The 27,282-nt window shown below is 51.9% G+C and overlaps 1 protein-coding gene and 1 long non-coding RNA gene across 3 annotated transcripts in view; one reads left to right on the top strand and one right to left on the bottom strand.

Moving 5' to 3' along the window:
- The window catches only part of WNT7A (Wnt family member 7A), a 60,526-nt gene that overhangs the window by 32,322 nt on the left and 922 nt on the right, over window positions 1-27,282 (bottom strand). Inside the window, exons 2-3 of the mRNA XM_004738604.3 lie at window positions 22,731-22,957; window positions 4,792-5,063 (exon numbers count right to left, since the gene is read on the bottom strand). Coding sequence (XP_004738661.1) covers window positions 4,792-5,063; window positions 22,731-22,957 — 499 coding nt within the window. The remainder of the gene's footprint in view (window positions 1-4,791; window positions 5,064-22,730; window positions 22,958-27,282) is intronic.
- On the top strand, window positions 2,571-26,518 carry LOC106005559. 2 transcript variants are annotated; one of them, XR_006601567.1, is made up of 6 exons: window positions 2,571-2,815; window positions 3,561-3,678; window positions 4,627-4,814; window positions 9,390-9,472; window positions 14,619-14,749; window positions 25,887-26,518. It is a non-coding gene; the product is annotated as an uncharacterized LOC106005559 (long non-coding RNA). The 2 variants fall into 2 exon arrangements; XR_001178998.2 differs by lacking the exon at window positions 3,561-3,678.

The raw sequence follows: 27,282 nt of genomic DNA, 5'->3' as shown, positions 1-27,282 counted from the left end.
TCCCCACTCCCCTGAGGCCCCCCCGCTGGGTTTGGGCAGATCTTGGTGCCCTGCCCCCTTCACTCAGTTCTCTACTATGTCCCAGAGGGCCAGAAATCTGCCCAGACACTCCCTGACCAAAGCCCCTCCAGGTCTCACTCCTTGAACTGGCATTCAAGGCCCTGCATTTGGTCCTAGCTCCCTGTACAGTCAGATCACCTATTACCCCTCTTTCCCAGACATACTGAGCACCCCACCAGCTGCCCGCACTGCCTAAACCTCCTCCTTCTTCCCATCTGCCTTGTGAATAGGACTCCTACTTAGCCTTCAAAGCCCTGCTCAGGATCCCCTTTTTCTTCCTAGAGGTCTCCAGACTAGCTCATCTCCCCAAAAGGCTGGAAAGAATTCACGCAAAGCCACAGATTCCACCACCCAAAGATTTCAGCCCCATGCCTCCAATACCTCTCTCCCTCCCAGCCAAAGATCCTATGATTCCCAACTCCACCTGTGAGAATGTGGACCTAATATTCTACAACCCCAACCTGAACAGTCTGGGATTTCAACCCAGAAATATTATGGCCCTAAAATGCCAGTAGACAGAGACTGCAATTCTAAAATCACTTTCCCGAAAGAGCTGTCAGGAACCACGCCCCCCCCCCCATCTTCTCACCTGGCCACTCTCACTCGACCTTGTGGACCACACAGTTGCAGGAGACGATGCGGGGAGGAAAAGCCCTGCTGGCCTGCAGCACTGCTGCCACCTCCCTAGGCCCAGGGCCCACATCTGCAGCGGGGAGCGCCTGGCTCCTCCCGGGCCCACACCCAAGCTGGAAGTCTGTAAGGCGAGGGTGCCCCATAGCCTTTACCCTACCTCATCTGCCAGGTGAGGCAGTGGGCTGCGCCGGGTCCCCCCTCATGGGGCCTGCCACCACCTCTGCCCCTTAGGACACTTACCCTTTCCCCGACTTCCTCCTCCCTTTCTCTCTCATCACTGCCAACAAGCCCAGAGCCTGCAGTCGGGTTGAGTCTTGTCTTCTCACAGTAGGAGCAAGGGAGCCAGTGATAAACATATCTGTGATCCTTTCCAAGATGCTCAGCCAGGAGCGGCTGTGGGCTGGCCCCCTTTCTCCTGTTGGCTCCCTACCTCTGCTGTGCGTGGGGCCCATGGAAGCCTATTGCAGGGAAGGCCCCGTGGTGAGACCCCATGCCTTTGAATTAATAGATTGCACACTGAGAGACCCTGTGGCCATCTCCCCCTGGTGCCTTTACCTGGCCCTGCCTAGCACCTGGGGATTAGATGGCTCAATGGAGGCCTCAGATAGGGAGGGGACTCAGAGCTGATAGACACACTGAGCCTTCCTAACCCCCAGCTAAGTGGCTGTCCTTGCTTCTGACCCCTTGGATATGTGCCTGGGCCTCCAGGGTGCCCTGGAGCAGGGTGTGGGTCTGGCACTTGCAGGGCTAGGCTGGGAAGCTGTCTTCCCATTGTGCTCTGCCTGAGTGGTATGGCCACTGCCCTGGGTGGCCTCCGTCTGTACCCCACAAATGGGCCAGACTGGTAGTAGTTCAGGCCTTTCCCTATGTATGCTGGGAAGTTCCAAATTCCACCTCCATGCTGTGGAAAATACTTAGTGCCTGGGTGAACGGCTGTTCCAGGAAGGCAGCTCAAGGGTTCTCCCAAACCAGAGTTAGTAGGTATGGTGAGGATCCCTTCAGCTCTGTTTCCCTGAGCTGGGACAGTTACACCTACTCAAAAACATCAAATTGGACCCAGCTCACTCTCTTCCCAGACCCTATTCCTCATCCTGTCCAAGGCCTCACTCTGCCTCCCCTGGGAGTCAGTGCCTAGGACTTCTGCTTCTCCTCTGCTCCAGAACCTTCCGTGGCTCACCAGTGACCATCAGGTACCCAACTATTCACTCCGTATATATGTGGAGTGCCTCTTATGCCAGGCTCTGGTGTGTGGCCATGCACGAGACACATAGGGTCTCTGTCCACATCAGGCTTATGGTCTAGGGAGAGGAGAAATCCCCAGAACAAGGCAACATCTGAAAAAAGGCTTGGAAGGAATTGAAAGGGAAGTTTCTCTGGGGAGAGGACATCTGAGCTGAAACTTGAACAGCAAGAAGAAAGCAGCCACAGGAAAAATCTGAGGGCAGAATGCAAGGCCCTCACGCCTTAGCTTGGCAAGTGACCTTGAAGCTCCTCGGCTGCTGTGACCCCTTCAGGGATCCACAGACTAGCCTCCCTGGGCCCCTGAACTGGCCCTAAGTCCCCACCTCTGGGCTTTTGGCCCCTATATCCCCACACCAGACTTGCGTTATCTTCACCTCTCTTTTCTGCCTCGTCCAACCTCACTCATTTTGGGGGACTCCTCCTCTAGGAAGCCCACTGAGGTTGGTTTCATGAACTCTGACAGCTCCCAGCATCGGCATCACCCCAGAGCTGCCTGGAACAGCAAACATGGCCATCATGCCTGTTGTAGTGGTGTGGCTTCTAGACCCCTCTCACCTGTGACGTCACAGAGCCTTTCTTATCCCAGGCTAAGAACTCTCTCTCCTTTAGTTCTCCCAGGGGCCCAACCAGGTAGGCACAGGGAGAGGGAAGCCACTTGCCTTCCTTCCATCTGCCTTCAGGGAGTAAGAGCTGCTAGGGCAGGAGGGAGCCTGGGAGCTGTGACCTCAGCCCTAAGGAGCGATGTGACCACAGAAACAGAAAAGAATGAATAACCGAGAACCTGGAGGGGTGTGCTGGCCCCAGAAAGGCGCTTCCGGCATGGGACTGAATAGGCAGGACCTCACACTTTACTCCAGGACACCATCCTGGGGTGGGCCAGGTGAGCAGCTCTGCATGAGTGACTCACTGCCGCAGCCTGGGCGGCTCTGACACACAGGATGTGGCAGGAGGCCGGAGAGGTGGAGGAGGGTGGGGGACCTGAAGACAGCAGGAAGGGCCGGCAAGCCGGTCTCCTTCCTCTGCCAGGGGGGCTGCTTCCCTGCCGGTGTGCGGGCTACCCCCAACACCACTTGCCAGACACACTCCCTCGAACGTGACACACGTTTGCACAATCTGTCATCCCACCCAACCTGGGCAGAGGACTAAATATGTGCCAGGCTCTGGGGTAAGAGCTCTTCACCTCAGCCCCAAGGACACTCTGGCCAGCTCTGCTTCCTTGCTGTGAAGGAAGGAGTGACAGAGCCAGAGTGGGAACCCAGGGGGCTGCGGCAGCACGTGGCGAGCCAAGAAGGCCAGTTGGAGAGCCAGACGTGCTGGGTTCGGATTCTGACTTGGCTCCTTCGCTGTGGGAACCTCTGCACGTTACTTCACGGCTCTGTGCCTCCATGTCCTCACCTGTGAAACAGGGACAAGGACAAGGCCATCCACAGGGCACCTGAACGACTAAGGGAGCTGATAAACATCGGGAGCCAGAAGGCAGCCCGTTCCACGGACGTGCTCTTGCAGAACAAGACTTGGGCCATGTCATCACCTGTCCCCCCAAACGAGCAGCTTGAGGCCCACACTCGGCTGGGAGATGGAGGTGTCTGAGCCTCTGGCGATTTTTCTTTTCATCTTTTCTGTAGCTTTTAAGAGTCTGCTGGTGACTACCCATTCTCAATGCCAACACTTAAAAAGGAAGCAATTACACGTCAAGTCTGAGTCCGGCCACGGAGGGCTGGCATTCCTGCAGGGCCCCAGCAGGTGGGAACCAAGGTGGAGTCTGGTAAAAGGGGCCTGGGTTCCCTGGTTCACCATCTGTTTATGCATGGTCTCCTTCACTCTCATTACTCCTGCTCCTGCCTGGCCCCTGTGGCCTATGGTGGTGGTCACACATGTCCTGTCTCCACAGTGGTCTGTCCCCCACCCAGGTGGCATGGAGCCCCACTCCCTGTCTGCCCTGGTTCTCAGGCACTTCCCTATGGAGCTCCAACCAGTCCCCAGAGACTTTCCTCTCCCAGCACCTCCGGGGCCTGGGAGCTCCAGGGGGGGCTCTGAGTACCTTGGCCTTCACAGGCACTCCCAGAACCTGGTCCCAACCTCAGGCCTCTGTCCTGGAAGACTGCCCACACCAGGCAGTGGGTGCCCCGAGTCACCTGGTCAAGATACCTGTGCTCGAATACTTCTTGGGACGGGGAGCTCACTTTCTTGATATCTCAATCTGTTTCTCCATGGCCCTGGCTTGTCCTAACACTGGCAGGATCTGCCTCTCTGTGACCTCAGTCCCCATGGGCCCTCAATCCATATTCTGGGCCTGCAGACCCTTGTACTCCCTTGCCTTGGGACAGCCAGCTCCTCATGGGACAGGGTGTCCAGCCCCCTTTCTATTCCAGCCACCTCTGCTAGAAATACCCTGAAACATCCCTGACTCTCTTCTATAAAGGAGGATCTGAGGAGACAATAAAGATGGAACAGTTGCCTCCCTTATTTTGAGCTCCAGATCTTGGTTAAGGTGACCAAGGACATTTTAGCGGCCCTGGCAGAACTCACTTCAACCCGTCCCCATTGTCAGAGTTTTGTATGGCTGATTTTTGTGGACCCAAGGACTTCGCATCCGTCCCTCCCTCTTTCCATCCTGCCGAGTTACATCCAATTGATTTTAACAGAGATTCGCTTATTCAGTCCCACCAGTAACCGCCACGCTTTATGCAGTACACAGGTCCTGACCAGCAGCAAATGGACAACAGCATCAAGCAGAACGCGGCTGAGAGCAGAGACCTATGGTTCCCTACCAGAGACCCAACACCAGCCATTAGGGATCAGCTGTTTTCCCGAACATCTGCAAGAGCTGCCCGGCTCCCCTCCCTGGCTGCCTACCTTTCGGCCTGCCTCGTTATTGTGTAAGTTCATGAGAGTCCGGGCATTCTGCTTGATCTCCCGGGCATCCACAAAGACCTTGGCGAAGCCGATGCCGTAGCGGATGTCGGCAGAGCAGCCACCCCACTTCCAGCCCTCGTCCCGGTGGTACTGGCCTTGCTTCTCCTTGTCGCAGCCACAGTCACTCAGGTTGCCTTGGGTACAGGCAGCTGTGATGGCGTGGGCCACGCCAGCGGCGATGATGGCGTACGTGAAGGCAGCCTCCCGGCTCCCTGTGAGGGGAAGAGTAGGAAGACGGGGGTCAAGTCCAAGGCACCCCGGAAGAAGGCCAGACTTGGGTAAGAAGGGGAGCTGGGCTCACTGAGCACCATTCCTGACCTTCCAGAAATCTCCATCATGGGCTGATGGCCCTGCCTGATGACACCCCACTCCCCCATGCACACACCCACCCAGTCCCATCACTAATGCTCCTGGGCGTCAACTGAGCAATGCACAAGAAAGGCACGCTGGCCAGTTGTCCAGCCTTTGGAAGATCGGATTTGGGGACCCCTCTGTTGATGACCACCTACTGCCCACCACCCTTGACATAGCTGTGTAAACTGTGCACCCGTGCACGCTCATAGTATCTGGCGACCTACCATAGCAGCATTTCTTAAACACCTACGGTATGCACAGAGGCCGGGGCTTAAATCCCAGTAACGGGAATCCCTGGCTCTGTGTCTTTCAGCCAGCCATGACCCCTCCCTGTGCCTCAGTCTCCTCAGCTGTAAAATGGAGACAAAGCGAGTGTACTTTCTCAGAGCAATGATGGAGAGCATTAAGAATTGGGAGGTTGGGGTACCAGGTGGTGGTTATTATAGAGGGCACGGATTGCATGGAGCACTGGGTGTGGTGAAAAATAATGAATACTGTTTCTCTGAAAATGAATAAATTAATTAAAAAAAAAAAAGAATTTGTCCATGTCAAGCTGTCAGCTCCATGCCTGGCTCACAGCACCTGCCCGACACAGCAGGTCTTAGGCTCATGGTCCCTATTATTATTGCTGTGGGTCACCTGACATTTATAGGTCCAGCCCCTCCTCTTCACCACAGTCTACTCACTAGACTGTGAGCCTCTCCAGGGAAGGCTGGCCCCTGTTCATGTCTGTGTCTTTGAGCATCAGTCTGATATAGAAGGCAAGGGCTGGGGAAGGGGAGAGGGACTGCCCACAGTTAGGGTGGAAAAGGGCAGGAAGGAACCGGGACAGGAAGGTTCAATGTGGGGAGGGGATCTGGGGAGCACTGATCTGTGCTTTCCCACAGGTCTTCCTGGCTGTCTGGAGATGGCCCTGCCAGGAGGCTGGAAGTAGTCAGTAGGGATTTACAAAAGCTCTGCAAGAGGGTGCCAAGGTTTTAAGTGGTAATGGAAGGGTCTGAGTAGCTGGGCACAGCAGTGCTGTCCCCCTATCTCTTAACCTCTCTGAGCCTCAGTCTCTCCATCTGCAAAATGAGTTCAAGAGCAGTGTCAGGACAGAGATGAACCCAGGCATGGGAAGCCCCAGGTGAGCACTCAGCAAGTTAGCTCTTGCAGTGGGGTAGAGTGGAGGTTAGGGAGGGCTCCCTGGAGGAAGAGGCTCCACACAGATGAAGCAGGGTCCACCATTCAGGAAGGGGCAGGGAGAAGGGTTCCAGGGTGTTGTGATGTAGATGACCTCAGTGGGGGTGGGGTGGGGGGAATGGGTGACGAGTGGGTGAGGCAGCCTCCAACCTGCTTCTGGCCTCAGATCATGCTGACCCATGCTCAGGTAGATGATATCCCCATTCAACCCTCATCCACCTCCAGGCCTCCCTCACCCAGGCTGCTAAGACACAAACAACCTGCCTCCGCACCCCATCCCCAGCCACCACCCTCGCGCTCTACAGACACAGATGCCTGTGTCCACCTGTGGGATGGGTTTACTACACCAGAGCCCCTGGCTCTGATGTTCCACGCCAGCCCATCCCTGGTAGCCTTGTTCACACAGGGCTTCCAATCCCAGGTCCACCACTTCCCGCCTATGCCTTAGGCAAGTTCGTCCTCCTCTCTGAGCCTCAGTCTCCCTGCTTGGGAAATGCAAGCGATGCCAGTGTCTACCTGAGAGGAGTTGTGAAGTTCCGGTAGTATGTGTGACAATCTTAGCCCGGTGCCTGGGTCAACAGACACCCCTACCCTGGGCCCTCTCTTTTTAACTGCATCTCAACCTCTGGGGCATGGAGAAGGACATGATTTGAGCACCTCCCAGATTCCTGGCTCTAAACACATCACCAATCGTATCAGTATTAGAAACCATAAGTGTGTCACAAGGGCCCTGCAGAGGGCTGGGCACAAAGTGGCATCGACAGTGGACACATGCACAGACTCAACCTCTGGGCAGGCTGGATACCTGACAATGGTTATGTGAAATTAAGAAATGCTGTGTAAGATCTTCCAGTGCATGGTAGGGCTTCCTGAGAAGGAAAGGGAACCCATGGGGGCCATGTGTAGGAGAGAGAGCTGACCACCAGTAGGGCAAGCAGGAACAGAAGGTGGCCATCTCATGTTGCTGGGCTCTGCAGAAAAGGGAGCTGACGAATTAAGGCCTCAAGGACCAGTGATCAGGCCCTGAGTCCCACCAGGGCAGGACATTGGAAAGGAGCTAGTACTTGATGGACAGACTCCCAGAAAGAGGGTAGATTGGAAAAATCACCCCCTTCGCCAACACCTACATGCACCCAGCAAAGCTAGACAACAAGCAAGCAGGTCTGACATAGCCAGAACAGGAGGTGTGAGGGTAAGGGATGAGGAAACCAGAACCTCCTGGGACCTGGGAGTCTTGCCCTTGCCTTTGAGATTTGGCTCCGAATTGTCCCTCTGCATGCTCAGAGGCTGCCAGTTAAGGGCGAAGACTGGCTCCAGGCTGGTGATTCCCTAAGATCCCTGGAGAAGCAAAGACAAAGCCCTCAGGCACCAGCTCCCAGCACAGACTATCAGACACACAAGAAAATAATATACTGGAGACAGCCAACAGTGCGATTAGACCCTCAGTGACATCAAAGAAAAGAGATGGAGCGTATACAGAGAACAAGATGAGGGGCCTGGGGTCTTCCCCATTCCACCACTTGCCAGCTGTGTGACCTCAGGTGAGTCACCTAAACTCTCTGTGCTCCAGCTCCTCCTCCATAAAATAGGGATGGCAACCACCCACTTTCTTAGGGTAGCTGAGAGGATGAGAAAAACTAACAAAGGTAAAGCATTAACACAGCCCGGCATGAAGAAGGAGCCCCCAATATTAGATGTATTAAAATTTCTATTGATGATGGTAGTAACTGTTCTCTGTGAGAGGCTAGGGAGGTAAAGAGTCCAGGCTACCTTGATCTTCATTTATGGTTGGAGGAACAGGGGCCAAGAGAAAAGTCCAGCTTGTCCAGGCCACCTATCCAGTAGGCAGCAGAGGTGAGCTGCAGACACAGCCTCTAGACACCTCATAGAGATCAAGAACGATCCGCAGGATTTAAATGACTTGAGGTGCAGTGGGCACAGCTGGCGGGCTCTGGAAGCTGAAAGGAGACTGGGTCCACTTTATCAGACCAAGAATGGAGTATGCAAATTGAGGAGGGGGCGGGAAGTCAGGCTTGTCATCCGAGCATTACCCTTCTTCCAGACTCCTCCCTGGGGGTGGGGCCAAGGGTATGGTGAGGAGGGGCAGGACCAGCACCCTTCCTGGTAATTTTGCACAGGGCTGCTCTAACCCCTGTGCTTGATGGTCCCCTGGTCTCTCTGAGCCCCTGAACACACAGCGATGCAGACAGTGACGGACTGACAGCTACCTAAACATGGCTTCAGTTCCCAGGCACCTCCCTTAAGGTTGGGGAAAGGGAGATGTACCTTGACACTTTTAACTCCCCTGAGTTCAAGGTGGAACCCCCACACCAGAGTGAAGTCCCATCATGGGCCAAGGTCTTCCTCTCCCTGCCAAGCCAGCCCTCACCTCAGCATCCACTGCCCCCAGAGAAGCCAACTCTGTGGCTTCAGAGTTCTCAGGAACCCAGGTATTGGCTGCTCAAGTCCAATGCCTCTGGATGCTATAGGGTCACTGTGAACCCCTGCCGTTGACCTTGACATTGGGTTTGCCCGCCAATATCAGACTGGCACTGCCCAGTCCCACCTCCCTTTCTTCCTACCAACCACCTGAACACTGAGGATACTGGCCTGGGTATCAGGCAGGCTGAATGACTCCCATCAGGTCTGTTAACTTTCTGAAGCCTCTGTTGCTTCCTCTGTGAAATGGGCATAATGACAGCATCTGTGCATCATGGGCTGTGTAAGTAGACTGAATCATAGAACAAGGGGAAGGTGCTGAGCACAGAGCCTGGCATGTAGCAAGTGTTCAGGAAATGCCAGACATCATGGTTGTTTTTGTTATTATTACTTCCGAGCTCCATTTTGCTCCGTGATGCCATGGAGGTCAGGACAGCCTCACATAGAGGCAAGTGCATGGGGCTGATCCGGCCTAGTCTGTCTCTCTGCTCAGCCACGCTCTGGGTTCTCAAGGGGACAAGGACAGTGTCTGGCTCACTACCCCTCCACCTTTTTATTTTCAGCTCCCACCACAAGATGTGAGGGATGAATGAATGAGCAGGCCTGCATTCCAGCTGTAACCCTGCAAGAAGCTGGATGACCTTGGGTAAGTCACTTAACCTCTCTGCCCCTCCAAGTCCATGTCTGTAAGTATTACCTATTTCTGTAGGAGGAAATATATACCACCTGGCACATAGCTGGTATTTAAATGTTAGTGAGTGTTACAGTGATGATAACTGATGAACTTACAGGCACACCGTTGGGATAGAGGTACAGAAACTCTCTCCACCCCTAATCTAGTTTTCTCCATGGCCCTTCCTGCCATCTTAGATTTATGTGTTGATCATTTGTTCCTCATACACCATTCCCACTCCCACTGTCCCACTGGAGTATAATTTCCTTGAAGGCAAGAACTCTGTCATATTCCCCATTGGGTCCCAAGAATGACACATAGTAGGTAGTGGTACATTCTGTTGCATGAATGGGTGCATGAGTGGGTGGATGGATGGACAGATGGATGGATGAAGACTCCAAACAGTGGCCAACAACCACGTGACCGTTTTTTAGGGCTTATTTGCCAGGCGCCCTCCTAGGCACTTCAGAAAATTATGTTCACCTAGTCCTTAGGAAAACCACCCTAGGTGAAGTTCAGAGAGGGTCTGACAGCCTACTCCCCCAGAACGTCTGCACCAGAATCAGCCACAGGCTGGGGTGGGGGGATTGTGGAGTTTTGTGGTGGGGGGAGAAGGGCACTGAGCACCTACTATGGGCCAGGCCCACACTTGGCTCTCTATGTGGTATCTCCCAAAAGCCCCACGGGTAGACACCATTCCCCACAGTGTTACGGAGGAGGAGACGGAGACTGAGAGGTAGATGTGATTCACTGAGGCCCCACACCTACAAACTGGCCAGAACCGGGACTCCAGCCCCGTGTCCTTTCTCAGTCCCGCCTCCCTTCCTGGCTATTTGAAGCATCTGAAAGTCCATGGGTAACAGAAATTTCTTTGGCTTAAGGCATGGATGCTTATCAAAATGCCATTTGTTATCATTTAAAACGTATCAACAAATAATTTAGAAGACCATTGAAATCAGATGGCTTGCTAAGCTAAGAACAGGTTTTGATGGCAGGAAGAATGTAGAAAAGGACCCTTAAATTATTTTTCAAGATTTAAAAAAAAAATTTATTTGAGAGAGAGAGCACTAGAGAGAGAGAATGAGAATGAGTTGGGGGGGCAGAGGGAGAGCGAGAAGCAGACTCCCCACTGATCAGGGAGCCCGATGTGGGGCTCGATTCCAGGACTCTGGGATCATGACCTGATCCAAAGGCAGACACTTAACTGACTGTCACCCAAGTGCCCCAAGGATCCCAAAATCTTAAAACCTCACTCCCAAGGTGAGAGGCTATATAACAGCCTATCCATTTGTGCCTCCTGCACCCATCCCAGATGAATAACAACACCTTATTTTATTAAGGAGAAACAGACTCCGAAAAGGGATTTACTCAGGCAGAGCCAGGATGCAAACTTGGAGGTCACCTGCTGTCTCCAGCCATTCCAGGGGACTGCTCTAGACCCTGACCATGCTTGGGACTCGCAGCACAGCCTCTGTCTCATCTGCCTGAGGAAGCCCCTTCAGCTGGGTAATTTCCTGAATGCCACCTTGTTTGTGTCTTAGGAGACATCTGCAAGAGTGTGTCTAGGATATCTGTTTTATTGCTGCAGAAACTATGCCCAATGGCACGGTTCACAATAACCATAGCAAAATAATAAAAAAAAAAAAATGCTTACTAATTTCAAGGCTCTTCCCTAAGCACTCATTATAGATCAACTTGATCCTGGCAACTATCCAATGAGGCGTGGACCATTATGGTCATCATTTTACAAATGGGGAATCTAAGGCCCAGAGAGGTGATGCAGCCTGCAAGGATTTAAACCCAGTTGGCTGGGCTGCAGAGTCCAACCCACTCTCCTGTCCCAAGGCCATGATACCCACTCAGTCCTACTGGCCCCAGCCCCGGCTCTTTCCCGGGTCTTCTGCACAAAGCCAGTGAGCAGCACACACTGGGCTTGGCCATTGCTGACCACGTGCCCTCCAAGAACAGACCTACCACTCTCTGCTTAGACCATCCATCTGTCCCTTCTACCCATGAGCCGAGGAAGAACCTCCATCAAATCTCCTTGACCAAGCCATGTGCCATGTTCCTTCACTCCACAGATATTTCTTGAGCATCTACTAGCACTGGGGCTTAGGGACACTGAGAGGAGAGATTCAGACACAGCCTTATCTCCGTAGGGAGAGAGACAACAAAATCACATCACTCAGTGGCAGCTGAGAACTCTGACGAACATACAACAGAGCAGTGCTGGGAGCAGGGGGCAACTGGGGTTGTTCGGAGGGGCCAGTCATGCAGCGCTCTCTGTGGATCAGAGGGCTCCAGGCCCATGTGATGACCCTGGCGTGATCTAGCCAATGGCAGAAGCAGGTAAACCAGGAACACAGGGGAGCTGAAGCTAGGTCCGCCATCCTGCCCTGCACAGAGGCTCCCCATGTTCCCAGAATCAGAAAATAGACTCCTAGAGCCACAGAGAGAAAGCCCATGGGTTCCTCCTGGAATGATAGGTTCATGGAGACCAGGAGTCTCAACCAAGGTCAGCAGTGACTCAGTGAGACCAGGTGGACTAGACTCAGGCTCTCTTGGCTCCTGCATGGGGTCTCCGCCTTCACCCCATTCCTCCTTAACTCTCCCCCCACCTCCACCCCATCCTCCTTAACTCTCGATGCAGGTCAGTTTTCCATCCAGAAGCCCCAGTGGCTGGCTTCAGCTCAAAGCTTGGATAAGATGGGTCTTGTCCATCCCTCCTCTCTACTTTTATTCAGCTGGGTGACCCTGAGCAAGGACTCTGCCTCCTTGAGTCTCAGCTTGCCCATATGTGAAATAGGAACCACCAGGAGGACACTGGCAAGTTGCCGTGAAGGGTCAATGCAGCCTCTGGGTAAAGAGAAGGTGCTCAGTAAAGCACTGTGTTAACACTGAGGGAAAATGGGGAGTCTGGCTAATGCCCTCCACACAGCTCAGCTCCATAATGATCCCAGCGGGTACAGAGGAAATAAACTGATGAGCCAGTCTGCCCAAAAGATTCCATTCCACCGCCCTGTGCAATCGCTGTAAATGGCTTGCACCGGAATATTATCTGGGTGTATTTACGGTATCTTACTGGAAACCACAAAGTGCATTGTATTTTTTTTTTCATTTGCTATTTAAAGCCAGTGGGTCAGAGAGTGAGCAATCTGCCGTGACACGAGCTGAAATATATGATGATTTGGAAAATATACAGATGGAAAAATGCTGCTTTTGCCAGTCCCATAGCATGGCGGCTCTCAGCCCTTCTGGGCTTGGAATGCCACACAGCTGGCTGTCTCCAGCCAGAGGACGCACAGAGTCTCTTGGTGAACAATTGAAGAATCGGGGGTGTAGGGAGTACCTGTCTGGGCTGAGGCTGGTTAAGATAATAGGTCAGTAGAGCTGGAAACTGGAGAGGGGCGTGTGCAGCTTGATCCAACTGCCTCAGATCCAACCAAGGGTCTCTCCTCCCCCTGAGGCACACACCTCTGACAATCCGCAAAGTGTCAACGTCTGCCCCTCCTGCTTCCGTGCCTTTGTGTGTGCTGTTCCCTCAGCCTGGACATGCCCTTCTTCCCATCTGCCTGGTGATGGGCAAATGTAGCCAGGGCTTAGAAGCAGGGCTCTGGATGCCAATAAATCTGGGTTCGAGTGGCAGGACCTTGAGTGAGTTAATTGGCCTCTCAAAGGCCTTCGTTTCCTCCTTTGTAAATTGGGAATATGGGGACCTTTTAAGGTTGTTTGGATGGTGAAAAAAACGAAAGCTCATGACAGACTCGAAAGCTCATGACAGACTCGGTCCACACCAGGTAAGAGATCAATAAACAGTAGCTTTCACAAGATGCATGCTTGGTTAACCCAATTCTTCAGGACGCAGCGGCAGTGTCCCCTCCCTGAGGAAACTTCCTGATCCTCCCTCCCTCTGACTGTGGCCCAGGGCCTTCGCTTTCCTCACTTTGTGCTGAATTGAATTCTGTCCCTTCCCAGTAGGCTGTGGAGAGCAGGATTGTTTCTCTGAGAAGCGTCCACAGTCGCTGAATGAATGACAGTGCATGTAAAAGCGTGTAAGCATGTGAGTGTGTGTGTGTGTGTCTGCCTGTCCACCATATGAGAGTTGGAAAGAGAACATTAGAACAAAAGACTCATCTCAAAGAATAGCGTCAGGAGGGCTAAAACCCAGGATGAACTGAGGCTTGCAAAAAAAAATGCAAATGAGACAAAAAGTCCTTTGTTCACTGCTTCTAAGCAAGAATAGGGAAAGAATAGGTCTTTCGCTGGGGCAAGATGGCGTATTGTTAAGAAATGGCGCCGAGAAAGTGGAGCTGGCCCGCCCCTTGCTTCTGTCTCTTTCCTTCACTGGAAAGGCCTTCGAATCTGTCCCTCCACGCAGCCATTAGCTCACCAGACATGTACTCTAGTCTCTTTCACTGCCCAAAATGGGCAAAAAAAGATGGAGCCATTTGTGTGAGAGGCAGATTCCCAGAGGAGGGATCTGAGGCCCAGCAGGTCACTCCAGGGAGAGAGGGAGAGCTGCTCAAGTGACTGGTCTCGAGAAGTGGTGACAAATGCCACTGGAGCAGAAGTCCAGAAATGCTTCCAAGTCACCTGGTTTGCAGACACAGGAAGATGGTATTCCCCTCCTGGGGCCTGAATCCTAGGTCACTGGTGGCCATCCCTGGAAAAATTCTGGCAGGGGAGTACCAAACAGGAGATTGTGAGTATCTGGAAAAGAATGCAGCCGTCCCTAGGAGCACACATCGGGAAATCACCATTTCTTTGTTGACAGTGATGCTGGGGACATTGCAAATTTCTCTATGTGCTAAGAATGTGATTATCTTCCCACATCCTGTCTCTCCCCTGACACAGGGGAAAGAAATTCTTCCAACAGCTCCCCTCCCAGGCAAAGCCCTGCCAGACTGATTCATGTCCTACTCTTTCTGCCCTCCGTACTGTATACCCTAGAGTCCAGGGAACCTGGGTCCCTCTGGATACACTGGCTCCGTGCTGGGTCACACCTGCAAGCCTGTCTTGACTGCTTCTCCTCTGCGACAGCTTTCCCTCCCTCAGTTGTAGACCAGCCCACCTACAGTCCACCTGGTCCTCTGCCCAGTGCCATCTCCTCTCTTATCAGATTCCAGAGCCCATTTCCAGCCCTGGCCTCGCTGTCTGTCCCCACCAAACAATGAGCACCCTGAGGGAGGAGCCTGTGGCCAATTCATCAGTCTACTATGCAGAAGATTCTAGAGAATATCTGCGGGACAGGTAAGTGAATGAATAGGTAGACAAACTGTGGGGCAGGGAGCGTTTGTGGTGTGTGAGCCCAGGAGAATTTAAATTATATGAATTCAACCAAAAGCACCTAGGGGAAAAGAAATGAAAATACCAAATGCATGGGAATGTAAATTTGCGTAGCCACTATGGAGGAGAGTATGGAGTTTCCTCAAAAAGTTAAAAACAGAATGACCACGTGACCCAGCAATCCTACTTCCAAATATATACCCCCCAAAAATGAAATAGCTCTCTTGGAAAGATACTTGCACACTTGTGTTCACTGTACCATTATTTAAAAATACCCAAGAAGTGGAAACAGTTTAAGTGAACATCAATGGATATGTTGTATCTTAAGTGTATTAATGGATAAAAAAAAAAGTGAGATAGATGATAGATAGATAGATAGATAGATAGATAGATAGATAATGGGATATTATCCAACCATAAAAAAAGAAGGAACTCTTGCCATTTGTGATGACACAGACGGACTTTGAGGACATTATGCTCAGTGAACTAAGCCAGACAGAGAAAGACAAATATTATATGCTCTCACTTATATGTGGAATCAAGAAACAAAAGAACTCTAATGTATATACTTATATTTTAGATGCATACTCTTCTATAGTGGGCATTACTACCTATATATTATACATTCATATGAATGTTTTATGGTAGAAAATCAGGTATTCTGAAATTTTGTGGCTAATTCAAGGGACTTTCAGGGGTAATGCTTACTCGGATAGGTTTCACTGCACATGCCAATGTCAGAAGCTAGCCATTGGGGAAAGACAGAGGACTTGGTGAGTGAATACACCTAGGTCAATTCCTGGTTAGGTCCAAACCCATATTAGGAGCCTGGTCAGTCTGTGAGACTGGTCAGTCTGTGAGAATCCCCAGAGTGGGTGTGTTGGGGCCTCTGAAGAGCAGCTCCACCAGATGGTCTATTAGTCCAAGGTTAGAAATGAATGGACCCTCAAGGGGAAGCCTGTTCAAGCTGCTCTCCTGTCTGTAAGACTTTTCAGAGCCTTTAATATGTGGGTGGCCATTGTAGCTGAGCTCAAGCAGGGAGCACAGCATTCTGAGCTCCCCAATTTATCATCCAACCAACCTCCTATGTTTCTCCAGAGAAGCTGGTGGAGGGAGGGAGGAAGGAGGGGAAGGAAGGGATAGACCCTACCATTCTGCCCAACAGACCAAGAATGCATGTTCAGTTTTGGATTGGGATCAGAATGAAAAGCATTTACTCACAATGGAGGGAACAGAGTGATTCCCATGAGGGAGCTACAACCCAGACCTGGGAGGCAGAAGAGAAAGAAGAACCCAGGCTTTGTCCTCAGGGGCTCAGAGCTACTGCTGGCACACAGGGTAGAGAGCAGCTTCAGGGTGGTTCATCTCTTCATGAGTTTCCTGAGCACCTACTGTGTGCCAGGCCCTGGGGGTGCTCCAGGAGAAGAAGGTTGACAGGCCTGGGTTCCATGGACACCCCCATGGTCAGGGAGATGACTGATATTGGACATATCCTTGCAAAAGTAAGCAATGTCACTTCTGAGAGTGGTAAGTGCTATAAAGATATCATGTGAGTCTCTTGGGAGGGGCAAAGGGATGCTTTCTGATGGCTCTAATCTACAGGTGCCAGGGTCTATAATCCTGCACAAGGCTGGCACCTGGCAAGGTGGGTCATGCAACTCCCCCATTCTACAGATGGGAAGACTGAGGTAGGAAAGTGAGGTACTCTCTCAGAGTCCTGGGGTGGGGTTGGGATGGAAACCCAGCCATATGACTTTGATGCCAGTGCTCACTTGGCTGTCTGTCACATGGCCCAGCCACAAGATGAGGTTCTCAAAAACTTGTCTGCTTGGAGAATCTGAAGTCAAGCAGGCTCACAAAAATAGAAGAATCTTCCAGAATAAGGGAATTAACTATCCATCTCAGCTCTGCCACAAAACAGCCATGTGACTTCGGTCAGCCTCCAGCTTGCTCAGAGCCCAAGATAGAGGTAGACAGACCTCCTTTCATGGGGACAGATGAGGCTATGCATGAGGCAGGGCTGTCACAGGGCCTGGCCCCATGGATCCTCAACGAAAAGACAAAAGAAAGGAGAGTGAAGCCCCACATGAGCCATCACTCCTGGGGTGCTGCCCAATCCAGCCTTCCTCCCCTATGCTATGACTCAATATTACAATCATGATGGCCAAGCCCGAGGAAAGAACACACAAGTGGATGGGAAAATGGGCAAAAAGCATGAACAGGCAACTCACAGAAGAGTAAAATGTGTATAGCTAATAATACAGGAAGAGGGTTCACCCGAATTACTTCTCAGGGCAATGCAAATCAAGACAGCAGTGTTTCCCACTGTTCCCTGGGCAAAAATGAAGTCTTGGATAATGCCAAGTGTTGGAGAAGCTGTGGATCAACACCACAGGCTGGCAGGAGTGGCACTTGGCACAGTCACTGTGGAAATCAGGTTGCTGTTCATACCTTGTGACCATCCATTCCATTCCTCTGTATACACCCAAGGGAAACGTGCATACACTAGCACCAGGAAACATGCACAAAGGGGCCCATGGTGGCAATGTGACAAGTCAATGCTTAGAGGTGGTCCAGATGACCCACCACCAAAAGCATGGAAGCATAGATCAGAGTCTACTACTGCAGCCAAAAGGGATCCACAACAGCTGAAGGAACACCGTGGATGGGTTTTATTGCTATTTAGGGATAAAAGTAAATCCAAAAGATCGGATATAGAGTGATGATGTCTTTTCATTATAAGATTAAATACAACTAAAACCAAATAATTTCTTTCTGGGAACTATATCAATATGATAAAACAGACAAAAACAAGCAAGGAATGGGAAACCCAAGATTCAGGATGGAGAAAGCATGGCTCAGGAGGGAGTGGCAGGGGTACACAGGGGATGGTCAGAGGAGGGCGTGTAAATTACTCATTCTTGTTCTAGTTGTTGTGCTGTGTGGCAGATTCAAGGAGGGAGGTTCATTGTGTTATTTAAGAAAATGAAAAGGGGCACCTAGGTGCTTCAGTGGGTTAAAGCCTTTGCCTTGGCTCAGGTCATGGTCCCAGGGTCCTGGGATCGAGCCCTGCATCGGGCTCTCTGCTCAGCGGGAAGCCTGCTTCCCCCTCTCTCTGTCTGCCTCTCTGCCTACTTGTGATCTCTGTCTTTCAAATAAATAAATTAAAAAAAAAAAAGAAAAGGAAAAGGCTGAAGGGAGTGAATACCTTCTCAAGCTGTCAAGGGCCACACTAGGTAGTAGGCGATAAAGCTGATGTGGGGCCGCATACAGCATTTTAATAATCCTTGGCATTTAAGACCCATGAAGAGATGGCTCACAATCTCATCTGAGACTACTAACCCCCCTACCTCCAGAGGCCGCAGACCCGTGTTCAAGATCCTTTTAGCAATCCAACTTCCATGTTGTCGCCCCATGTCAGCCAGGGACCCTATTTACTGGTGAAACTCTTCTTACTCTTTAAGGCCCAGATCAAAGGCCATCTCCACTTTCTAGCTCACTTGTCACAGAGGAGATTAGGACACAGAGACATCAAGGGCATGCACAGGGGAAAGACCATGTGACACAGGGAGAAGATGGCCATCTGCAGGCCAAGGAAAGAGACTTCGGAAGAAATCGAACCTGCTGACACCTTGTTCTTGGACTTCTGGCCTCCAGAACTGTGAGAAAAGGAGCATCTTTGTCTAAGCTGCCCAGTCTGTGGTTCTTTGTTACAGAAGCCCGAGCTGGCTAATGGACTCATGAGCAGGCCCTCTCCCCTGAGAGGTGGTCTAGGTGGGGCTCCCAGGTCTGGCCAACAAAAGCACTGCTTCCCTTGGGCATGTGATGGGACACATGACCCAAAGTCAAGTCCTGTTAGCTGATCCAGGTGGGATGGACCTTAGGACTTCTGTAGGTGCCCCCAAAGAAAAGCTAATGCTTTTTTTTAAAAACACACACACACACACACACACACACAAATTTAGAACCTGGAAGTTGTGGTTCTGGCATATTCAGAGCCATCTGGCTGCCCCAAGAGGCCACTCTGGGGTTGGTAGAAACCATTTCAAGGATCAGCACCATCCCTGACTTTGCAATGACTTAAGCAAACATAAATTCCTCTCTTGGCCTGATGAGAGGGCTTGAACTGGGTTTCTGTTTCTAGCATGCAAGAAGGCTTTGCTGGGTACATGCTCATGGCCTTCTCCTGAGATACAGACAGTAAAATTTAGAACATTCATGAGGGGAGACAGAGCCATGAAACACAGAGCCAAAGACCAGAGTGGAGGCTGAGGAAGTGGTAGAAGGTGAGGCTTCGCGTCTCAGCATGAGACGGATAACTATGCCAAGGGGCAGCGCCCCCCCCCATGTCAATTTTCCCCTTCTTCCTCCTCAGTCACAGACCCTGAGCTGGTCTCAGAGCTACTCTGAATAAAAGACTACACTTCCCAGCTTCCCTTGCAGCTAGACGTGGTTATGTGACTGAATTCTGGCCAATGAGGTGTAAGTAGAACTGTGGGGTGGCAGGGGGAGGCCATGTTTCGGGCCATCCAGAGTGAGGCCTTGATGGCCAGACCTCTTCCCAAAGTCAAAGACCTTACTCTTGATGCCTCACCAAAAGGCAGGCTTGTTGGCTGGTCATTGCCAGGAAGAGGCAATCCCATGAGGGCAAGAGCCCCGAAGGCACTGAGGAAGAGCCCAGGAGCCAAAATCTGAGGTGTCCTCAAGCAGGGTATGTTTACATATGAGGAAACCAAGGCTCAGAGGAAAAGTGACTTCTCAGACACCTGGGGGTCTTATGTGGGCCTCCTTGTCCTCTGCTCTACCGCTACCACCTTTCAGGTTCCAGGCCAGGGTAACTCCTTCCTAACTGGCCTTCAGGTCATCAATCCTACCCCCATCCTCAGCATCACTACCAAAGCAGAACTTCACTCACGGCACAGTGTCACCTCTTGCCAGGAAAACTGGACCAGACTCCTAACTCCCACCCTGACCCCTCCATAGTTCATTCTATTCCCAGCTGCTAGAGCAAGGCTACTAGATCCAAAGTCAGATCCTGTCATTCCCTTGCTCTCCATTCACTGGAGGAAAACCCAAATCTCTGACTTGGTCTGACAGATGTCACACTGTCCAGCTCCCGGCTGCTTCTCTGACCTCTGAGACTTCTTCTTCCCCCTGATCACTGTACTCCAGTTATACCAGCCCTCTCACTGGTCCTCAAACAGCCAAATATGTTCCTGGCTCGGGGCCTTTGCCCATCTATCCTCTTTGCCCAGCATGCCCTTCCCCAGACATGCCCATGGCTCACCTCCCTCATGAATCCAGAGGCCTTCCTTGACCAAACAGGCTGGAACAGCAGCCTCCAGCCATGGTGGGCACTCAGTAAATATTTGGTGAACGTATGAGTTAAACAAATGAATGAATTTTATAGCGACTCTTCAATGAGCCTTCCAGAATGACTGACTATTAAGCTGGATCATGTGATGTTGCCATTTTTGCAGGTCAAAAATTATTGAATAGAGGCTATTTCATACAGAATGACCTTACTTTGGAAGCTACGCCTTTGCTCCAATTCTGCAATGGCTCCCACCACCTAGTTTGAGTTCAAACTGGTCAGACTGATGCCACATGCCTCTTGGACCTGACTCCCAGTCACTTCCAGGCCTGTGGACCTGTCGCCCCTACCACTGCTACGCCCTGGGTTTTCTTAGGCTCCTCTCTTTGCCTTGGTTCCCTGAGGCCACTCAACGTGCAATGGACGTCTTCAATTCTACAACTCTTGTCAGCTGGAAGGGCTGCTGGACAGCAGGGCTCCTGGCACCATAACCCTCCTTGTATCCCCCAAATGCATGGTGATAATGCCAGGCTATGGGCTGGTTCTTCCAAGACTGCGGGTTCTTCCGGGATGCCATCATCCTAGTCCCGGGACACCCTGTCACTAACTTTCAATGACCTTGGACAAGTCCCTTCTGAGCCTGTTTCCTCGTCTGGAACATCTCATATGTCAGCAACACACAAGTTTAAAATAAGGCCAGAGCCCAGGCCTGGGTCCCAGGGACAGGGGACTGGGGAATGTGAGCAAGAGAAGGCAGAAAAATCATGGGTGCCCACAGAAGGCTCCCCAGACAGGGATTTCAGGGACCTAAACTGGACTCCCAGTGTGGATGCCACCTCCTGGTGTGAGCCAGGGCAACCCCCCCCCCTCTCTGGGCCCCGTTCTCTACCTGAAAAGTCAGCCCTGAGGCTGGAAGAGGGAGAAGGAAGGGCAGGTGGGACAAGGCAAAATTCTAACCACGAAGATGTTGGAAAGGGCACACGGTGTAAAGAGAAGTTCTAAAAGAGGAGGCCACAGTGCTCCCTGCCAACCTCACCGTGAAGCTGGGGTCTGTCCCCCTCAGGAGTGGATAAGCAGGTGCCTACAGAAGACGGTGACCAAACAAGACCCGCTCAGGACTGAGAGGACCAAGAAGGAGGAAGGAAACACCCAGTGATGAGTGCGGCAGGGAGCCCAGCTCTCATGGAGCTGGCATTCCCAAGGGGTGAGGAACGAGTCACAGTGCCGATGAGCTGAAGCTTCGTGGTGTGAGGGACTTTAGACCCCAGTGATTAAGGGAGGCCCAGAGGCCGTGACAGAGAGGTCTGCACAGAGAATGAGGGGCGTTCTGGGGTGCTGGCTGTGAGAAAGGATCTGAGGCAGAAGGAATGTGTGGTGCTGGGGACCCAGGGCTGGACAGTGTGGTGTGCCGGGGCGGGGCGGGGGGGCGGGGGGGAAGATGGGAGCAGAAGGGGGCAGAGGTCAGCAGTGCTTTCAAATGAGAGGAAGACTCCATAGAGTTTTAAGTAGGGAAAATGACATGACTTCATTTTCATTTACAAAGGAGGACCCTGCCTGCAGGAAGGTCTCCAGAATAGCCAGGGGGCAGTGGGATGCCAAGGGATGGGGTGGGGGGGCTGGGGGGGTGGGGAGGGTTGCGGTGCTGGGGAGCCCAGAGGCGCCAGCTGTGTGACCAGAAGGGAGGAAGTAAGGACACAGAGAAATGGCTGGATTTAGGGTGAATCACTTCAATATCCACTGAATTTACTGATGAGGGAGAGAGAGAACTTGGGGGGTGCCTTTAGCGCCATCCAGTAGGCCCAGTGAACCACTGCAGCTCAAAGAGACCTGAAGCAGACTTATTTCCAGGGAAGTTCACAGCTTGGCAGCAAGCCTGTGGACTTCCCAGCCCCATAGTCCAGACACACTCAAGCAGAATACAAAACATGGCCTTTTCCACAAAATATGGAGGCCTCTCAATGACCAACCTCCTTTCCACCAGGTTTTCTTCATAACTGCTTTGAAAACCAAAAGTGTGACCTGACCCATGTCTCGGTGCATGTATCTGTGTGTGTGTACACACATAGACGCACGTCCCATGTATGCATGCCTGAGCAACACACAATTCCCACAGAACAGGGTTTGTAAATTCAAATGTCCACAGTAGCCTGGTGAGTCATGAAAGTGGACTGTGTGTAATAGGGAGTGGTGAGGACTGTGGCAGGGGTTCCATTTAAAGGAATCTTCATTGTCAGCCTGACCCCCTAATAATTGTGTAGGCACATACATAAGTTATCAATAGATCTTCCACGTTTAAAAAAAAAGCCAGAAATTCATACTTTGAGGTAGAAAAGTTATTTTTTTAAAAATTGGACTTCAATTTAAGAAACATCAGTGCTTTTTCAGCTGACTAGCCTTTAGGCCACTGGTTGCTGGTTTTCAACTTTGCCATAGGTGGTTGGAGTGGTCTGGAGTTGAATTAGAGAGCCGACCCTCCCCAGGAGACCTGATTCAAGTCATGACACCTGCAGATCCCATGCTTGGGAGCATTGCAGCATGGGGCAGGTGAGAGGTTCGTAGAGGGATCCTGAGGCTATTCTGGTCTCCCACAGCCTCTCAGACCTTGCATAAGTTGTCTGGGTGAGCACATACCCACTTTGAGCTCCTTCCCGAAGACGGTGCGCTCCCCTAGTGCTGAGCAGTTCCAGCGGCCATTGCGGAACTGAAACTGACACTCGTCGAGACCCATTTGTGAGCCTTCTCCTATGACGATGATGGCGTCGGGTCGGCTCTGGCAGATTGCCCGCTGTCTGGGAGCTAGGCCCGGGATCTTGTTACAGATGATGCTCGCGCCCAGAGCTACCACCGAGGAGAAGCCACTGGAGCAAGGGGACACAGAGAAAAGGAGTGTTAGGCCAGCAAGGTGGGGGCATGCCCTCCACGCCCTCCTGGGGTATCTGAGGCTGTTGTCCCCACTCCTCCCACACACATACAGATCATACTACCCCCCTACCCCCCCCCCCGTTTGCTCCCAGCAGGGGTCTCCCAACTTTTTGATACTGCACCCCAAACCCACAATTACTCATTTTGCAACCCATATCGGTACTTGCCTAGAATGTATAGTCAATATGAGTGAGGCCTGATTTCCTTTTACTATACACACAAAAAAGACGACATATACTGCAAATATGACATTGTGCACAAAGCAAGTTGCCTTCGGATTTATGGTAGGGTTCAACTGAGATGAAATTTAAAATCATGCAAACTAAAACCCATTATTGTTTAGGAATCATGTCTGTGTGATCAAACTGCAAAGGCAAGCAAGGGGACGATAATCACAAGTTTCCTGCAGCGGGGGCCCTGAAAGGTTGTGGGGACACGTTAAAAAAAAAACTGCAACTGCTTTTACATGTTATATTTACTCTCCAGTATGTATGATCTATATCTTCAAAAATAATTGTGAATGGGAGGTCTGGTGTTTTCTTTCTGTGTGCCCATGGAGCATGTGTACCCCACTCCAGGCATGATCAGTCCTAAAGGATGCCTATGACTCTTCATACAGTTCTTGTCTTTATTCACCTTCTGTGCAGGTAGATATTGGTTATTTCGCAGGTGCCAAGCACTATGCTGGGAGAGAGGCAGGGGCCTACCCTCCAGGAGTTCTGGAGGGAGACCACACCCATTTCATAAATGAATAAAACAGACCATTTCAGACCATGGTAGGCACTATGAGGAGAGTAAACCAGGAGGCCGTAAATGAGGAGGGTGGGCTTGGGAGGGAAGAGAGAGGGGACAATTTAGCTGGGGTGGTCAAGGATGGCCTTCCTGGGGAGGTGCAGTGCAGCACGGCCTGAATGGCCAAGAACCAGTCATAGGAAGGTCTGGGGCAGAGTAATCTGGGCAGAGGGAAGAGCAAATGTCCATTTCTTGGTAGGGGATGGCAGGGGCAGCAAGCAGAAAGATGCCACAGAATCTGGTGTAGGGCTCAGGGACAGAGAGAGTCTGAAGACACAATCTGGTAGAAAGGGCTAGAATTTTCTCAGGTGTATCAGGGAGCACTGAAAGGCTATATGCAGGAAACTGACGGGGTCCCATCCCTCCAGCCCCACAGGGGAGAGGAATGTGGGGATGTGGGGTGCCAGAGCAGGAGCTTGGAGAAGAGACAGGGAAGAGGGGTGGTGGCTTGGCCTAGGCAGTAGCTGGGGTGGCAGCAGATGGAGCTGACCAAACTTCCTGATGGGCTGACTGAAGGGTGGAGCTGAGCAGAGGAATGGGGAAGGGTATGAGGGAAAGACAGGCGTCAGTGTGACTCCGGGGTATCTGGCGGGGGGTAGGGCCATTTCCTAATATCAAGATAACCCCAGACAAGCTCCAGTGACGACCCTGATGATGCAGGTAGCCCTTCCTTTGCACAAAGATGGTCCACATGTCTGGAGCTTTTAAAGAGAAGACCTCACCTCTGATGCCTTATTCTGGACATAATAATAAGAGAGAGCTTTCATTTATTGAAGGTCACAGCCAGCCCTGGGCAAAGTGCCTCACACTTTCCATCCTGGGACTCAGCTACAGGAAGTTGTTCTGGAATTGGAATTTCTTAAAGCGAGGATCTGTGTACCCAGAGTGCAGGAGAAGAGGTGACCCCCACTCCTCTCCAAGCACATTACTGACTGGTCCCTACCCTATTTCCCTCAATCCTGCCTTACACTGGCCCTCTTCCTGCCTCCTGCCCTTTGTCCTTACTTGTTGCCTTCCCTGGAATCTCTCTCTTCTCCCTGAGCTTCCCAGGCTTGGCTTCAAGGGATACCTTCTTTGACCACCCCAGCTACAGGAATCTGCCTCACCCTCTCACCCCTCATAACTTGGCATCACAGTCTCTGTTTTGTTTATGTCATTCTCTGGATTACTTATGGTCTTCTGCCATGGTTGGTTCTGTGTGCCCACTTTGTTTATCACTTGTCCTTCTCATTGGACTATGAGCTCTTTGAGGTAGGGATGATGTCTGTCGGTTCACTAAATGGCTTCTGAATGAATGGATGATGAATGGGTGAACTATGGAGTTTCTAAAATATCGCTCAAGGTAAGTACCCATGACACAGCAGGTGTGCCTGCCCAAATATGCCCTGAATGCATCAGTGAACTTTTGCAGCATCCCTACCATGCCAAGGCAGGAGCGTAAGTGTTGCTGCAAACACGAGATACATGTGACCTTTCTAAACAGCCTGGTGGGCAGGATTCACCCTTTCACATATCTGAAAATTGAGGCTCACAGAGATTGAGATCTGGAGGTCACCCATCTGAAATAGAAGCCTTGCTAGAGCTCTCATTCATTCATTTCAGCCACTGAAAGAGAGTCTAACACGGCCAGAGCTAGAATGTTTGAAATGTTTGAGGAAGAGGCAGCATGGAAAGATCATCAAGCAGAGATGTTTGGGCCACAAGTCAGCGAGAACCTGTCAAGCCCTAGCTGACGGCCAGGGAACTCCCACCCCAACAGAGTATAATGATGTATTAGAGTAAAAAATTCATAGGAACAGTTGTCTAGCAGCTAAAAGTTCGGGCCTAGAGTGCCATCGAAGCTCCCTTGGCCTTCTAGCTGTGCGGCCTTGGGCAAGTTGCATCCCCTCTCTGTACTTCAGCTTTTCCATCTCTAAAAGGAGGATATTGATTTTTAATCCTCATTTCACAGTGTTGCTGTGAACATTAAATGTGTTAAAACACAGAAAGTGTTCAAAAGGTGCCAGGCACTTAGTATGTACTCAATTAATGTGCTGCTTTGTGTTTTGTTATTATGGGATTTGTTTATTACAGGGGGACAGTGCGTGAGTCGCTGGAAGGAGCCACATTAAGTAAGAATACCACCGATGCCCTGCCATCAGCCCTTGGCAGGGAGGAACTAGGCACATCTGGGGAGCCGAAGGCTTCTTGAGGACCTTGGGACTTTACCCCCCATGCCCATTTTACAGATGGATAACGGGAGGCTTAGGGAGCAGCAGGGCCCAGGGCCAAATTCACCCTGCAATTCCTTTTCCTGACTTGGATCTCTCCCCGCCACAAAGGGCGACTGCCGGGCTGAAGGCTAGCTAGCGTCCTTCGTAGCTCCCTCCCTCCAGGGCAGCGCCCCCCCCCCCCCCGCCGGGCCAACGAGGTCTCTGCAAGTCGGCGGGAGGTCCCGCGGGCGGGGCAGCCAGGGGAGGTTATTTTCTGTTGTTTTCCCTTTCTCTCTCCCTTCCCTGGTCCCTCCGCCCCGATTCTAATTAAAAAGAAGATAAAGCCTCACGCGGCCAGCGCCAATCAGCCCGACCAGCTTCCTGGATGCTGGACGCGCGCGGGGCGGCGGGGCGCGGGCCAAGATGAAGATTAAAGCAGGGAGAAAAAAGCCACCCAGACGCGGACGAATCAATAACACTTAAAACACACCCGCAGGCAGACAGCGCGCGAGCCCCGCAGCCGCCTCTCCGCCTGCGGTCGTCTCTCGGTCCGCGGTCGCGGCCGGCGGCCGCCTTGTCCGCTCTTCGCGCACCTGCTTGCAGCCAGGGCCGTTCAACTTGCGAAAAGCCCGCTACCGAGACGCGGGGTGGGAAAAGGGGAGGAGTGATACTTGGCAAAACACAAAGGCTCTGCCACACACAGACACACACACACTCTCGCTGCAGCCCCCGCAGCCGGCCGCCTCCCCAAAGCCGGGCAGTGGGGAGATTCCCCCCAACCCCCGGCGGTGGGAAAGCAGGTTTTGTGAAACCAGCCAAGGTGGCCCTTTAGCGCCAGTACCTCTATCAAACCCTAAAGCCCCCCACCCCTACCCCTCCGTGCTTCACATGCATTATCTCCTAAGTACAAAGGGTGACTGGCCCTGTAAATGCGGCTCCAAGACGCGTCCTGAGCCACCGCCTCCCACTTTCCAGCCAGAGCGCCGCCCCGGGCCCCACCTCCGTGGAAATGCTGGAGTGCAGCAGGGAGGGCTGCTCCGCGCGCCAGAGGACTCTGGTGCCCGGTTTTAGGGGGCGGGGTGGCCTGCCTCTCTTTGGCGCTGGCTCTTGGAGGTTGCTTCTCTGGGTGTCTAGGGCCATCTCTCGTCCCACCTTTGTGTGTGTGCGTTGGGGATGGAAGGAGCTGTCCCCTTGGCCTGGGGAAGGGCTCTAGGAGTATTGAGGGTTCTTGGAAATTGGGTGGTGTCAGAGATCTGAGAGCGGTTTATGTTTGTGCC

Source organism: Mustela putorius, unplaced genomic scaffold (genome assembly GCF_011764305.1).
Source record: "Mustela putorius furo isolate JIRA1106 unplaced genomic scaffold, ASM1176430v1.1 tig00003850_pilon_pilon_pilon, whole genome shotgun sequence".
Lineage (NCBI taxonomy): Eukaryota > Metazoa > Chordata > Mammalia > Carnivora > Mustelidae > Mustela > Mustela putorius.
Note: the sequence above shows the minus strand (reverse complement) of the source record. Positions and strands in the feature narration are given on the sequence as shown.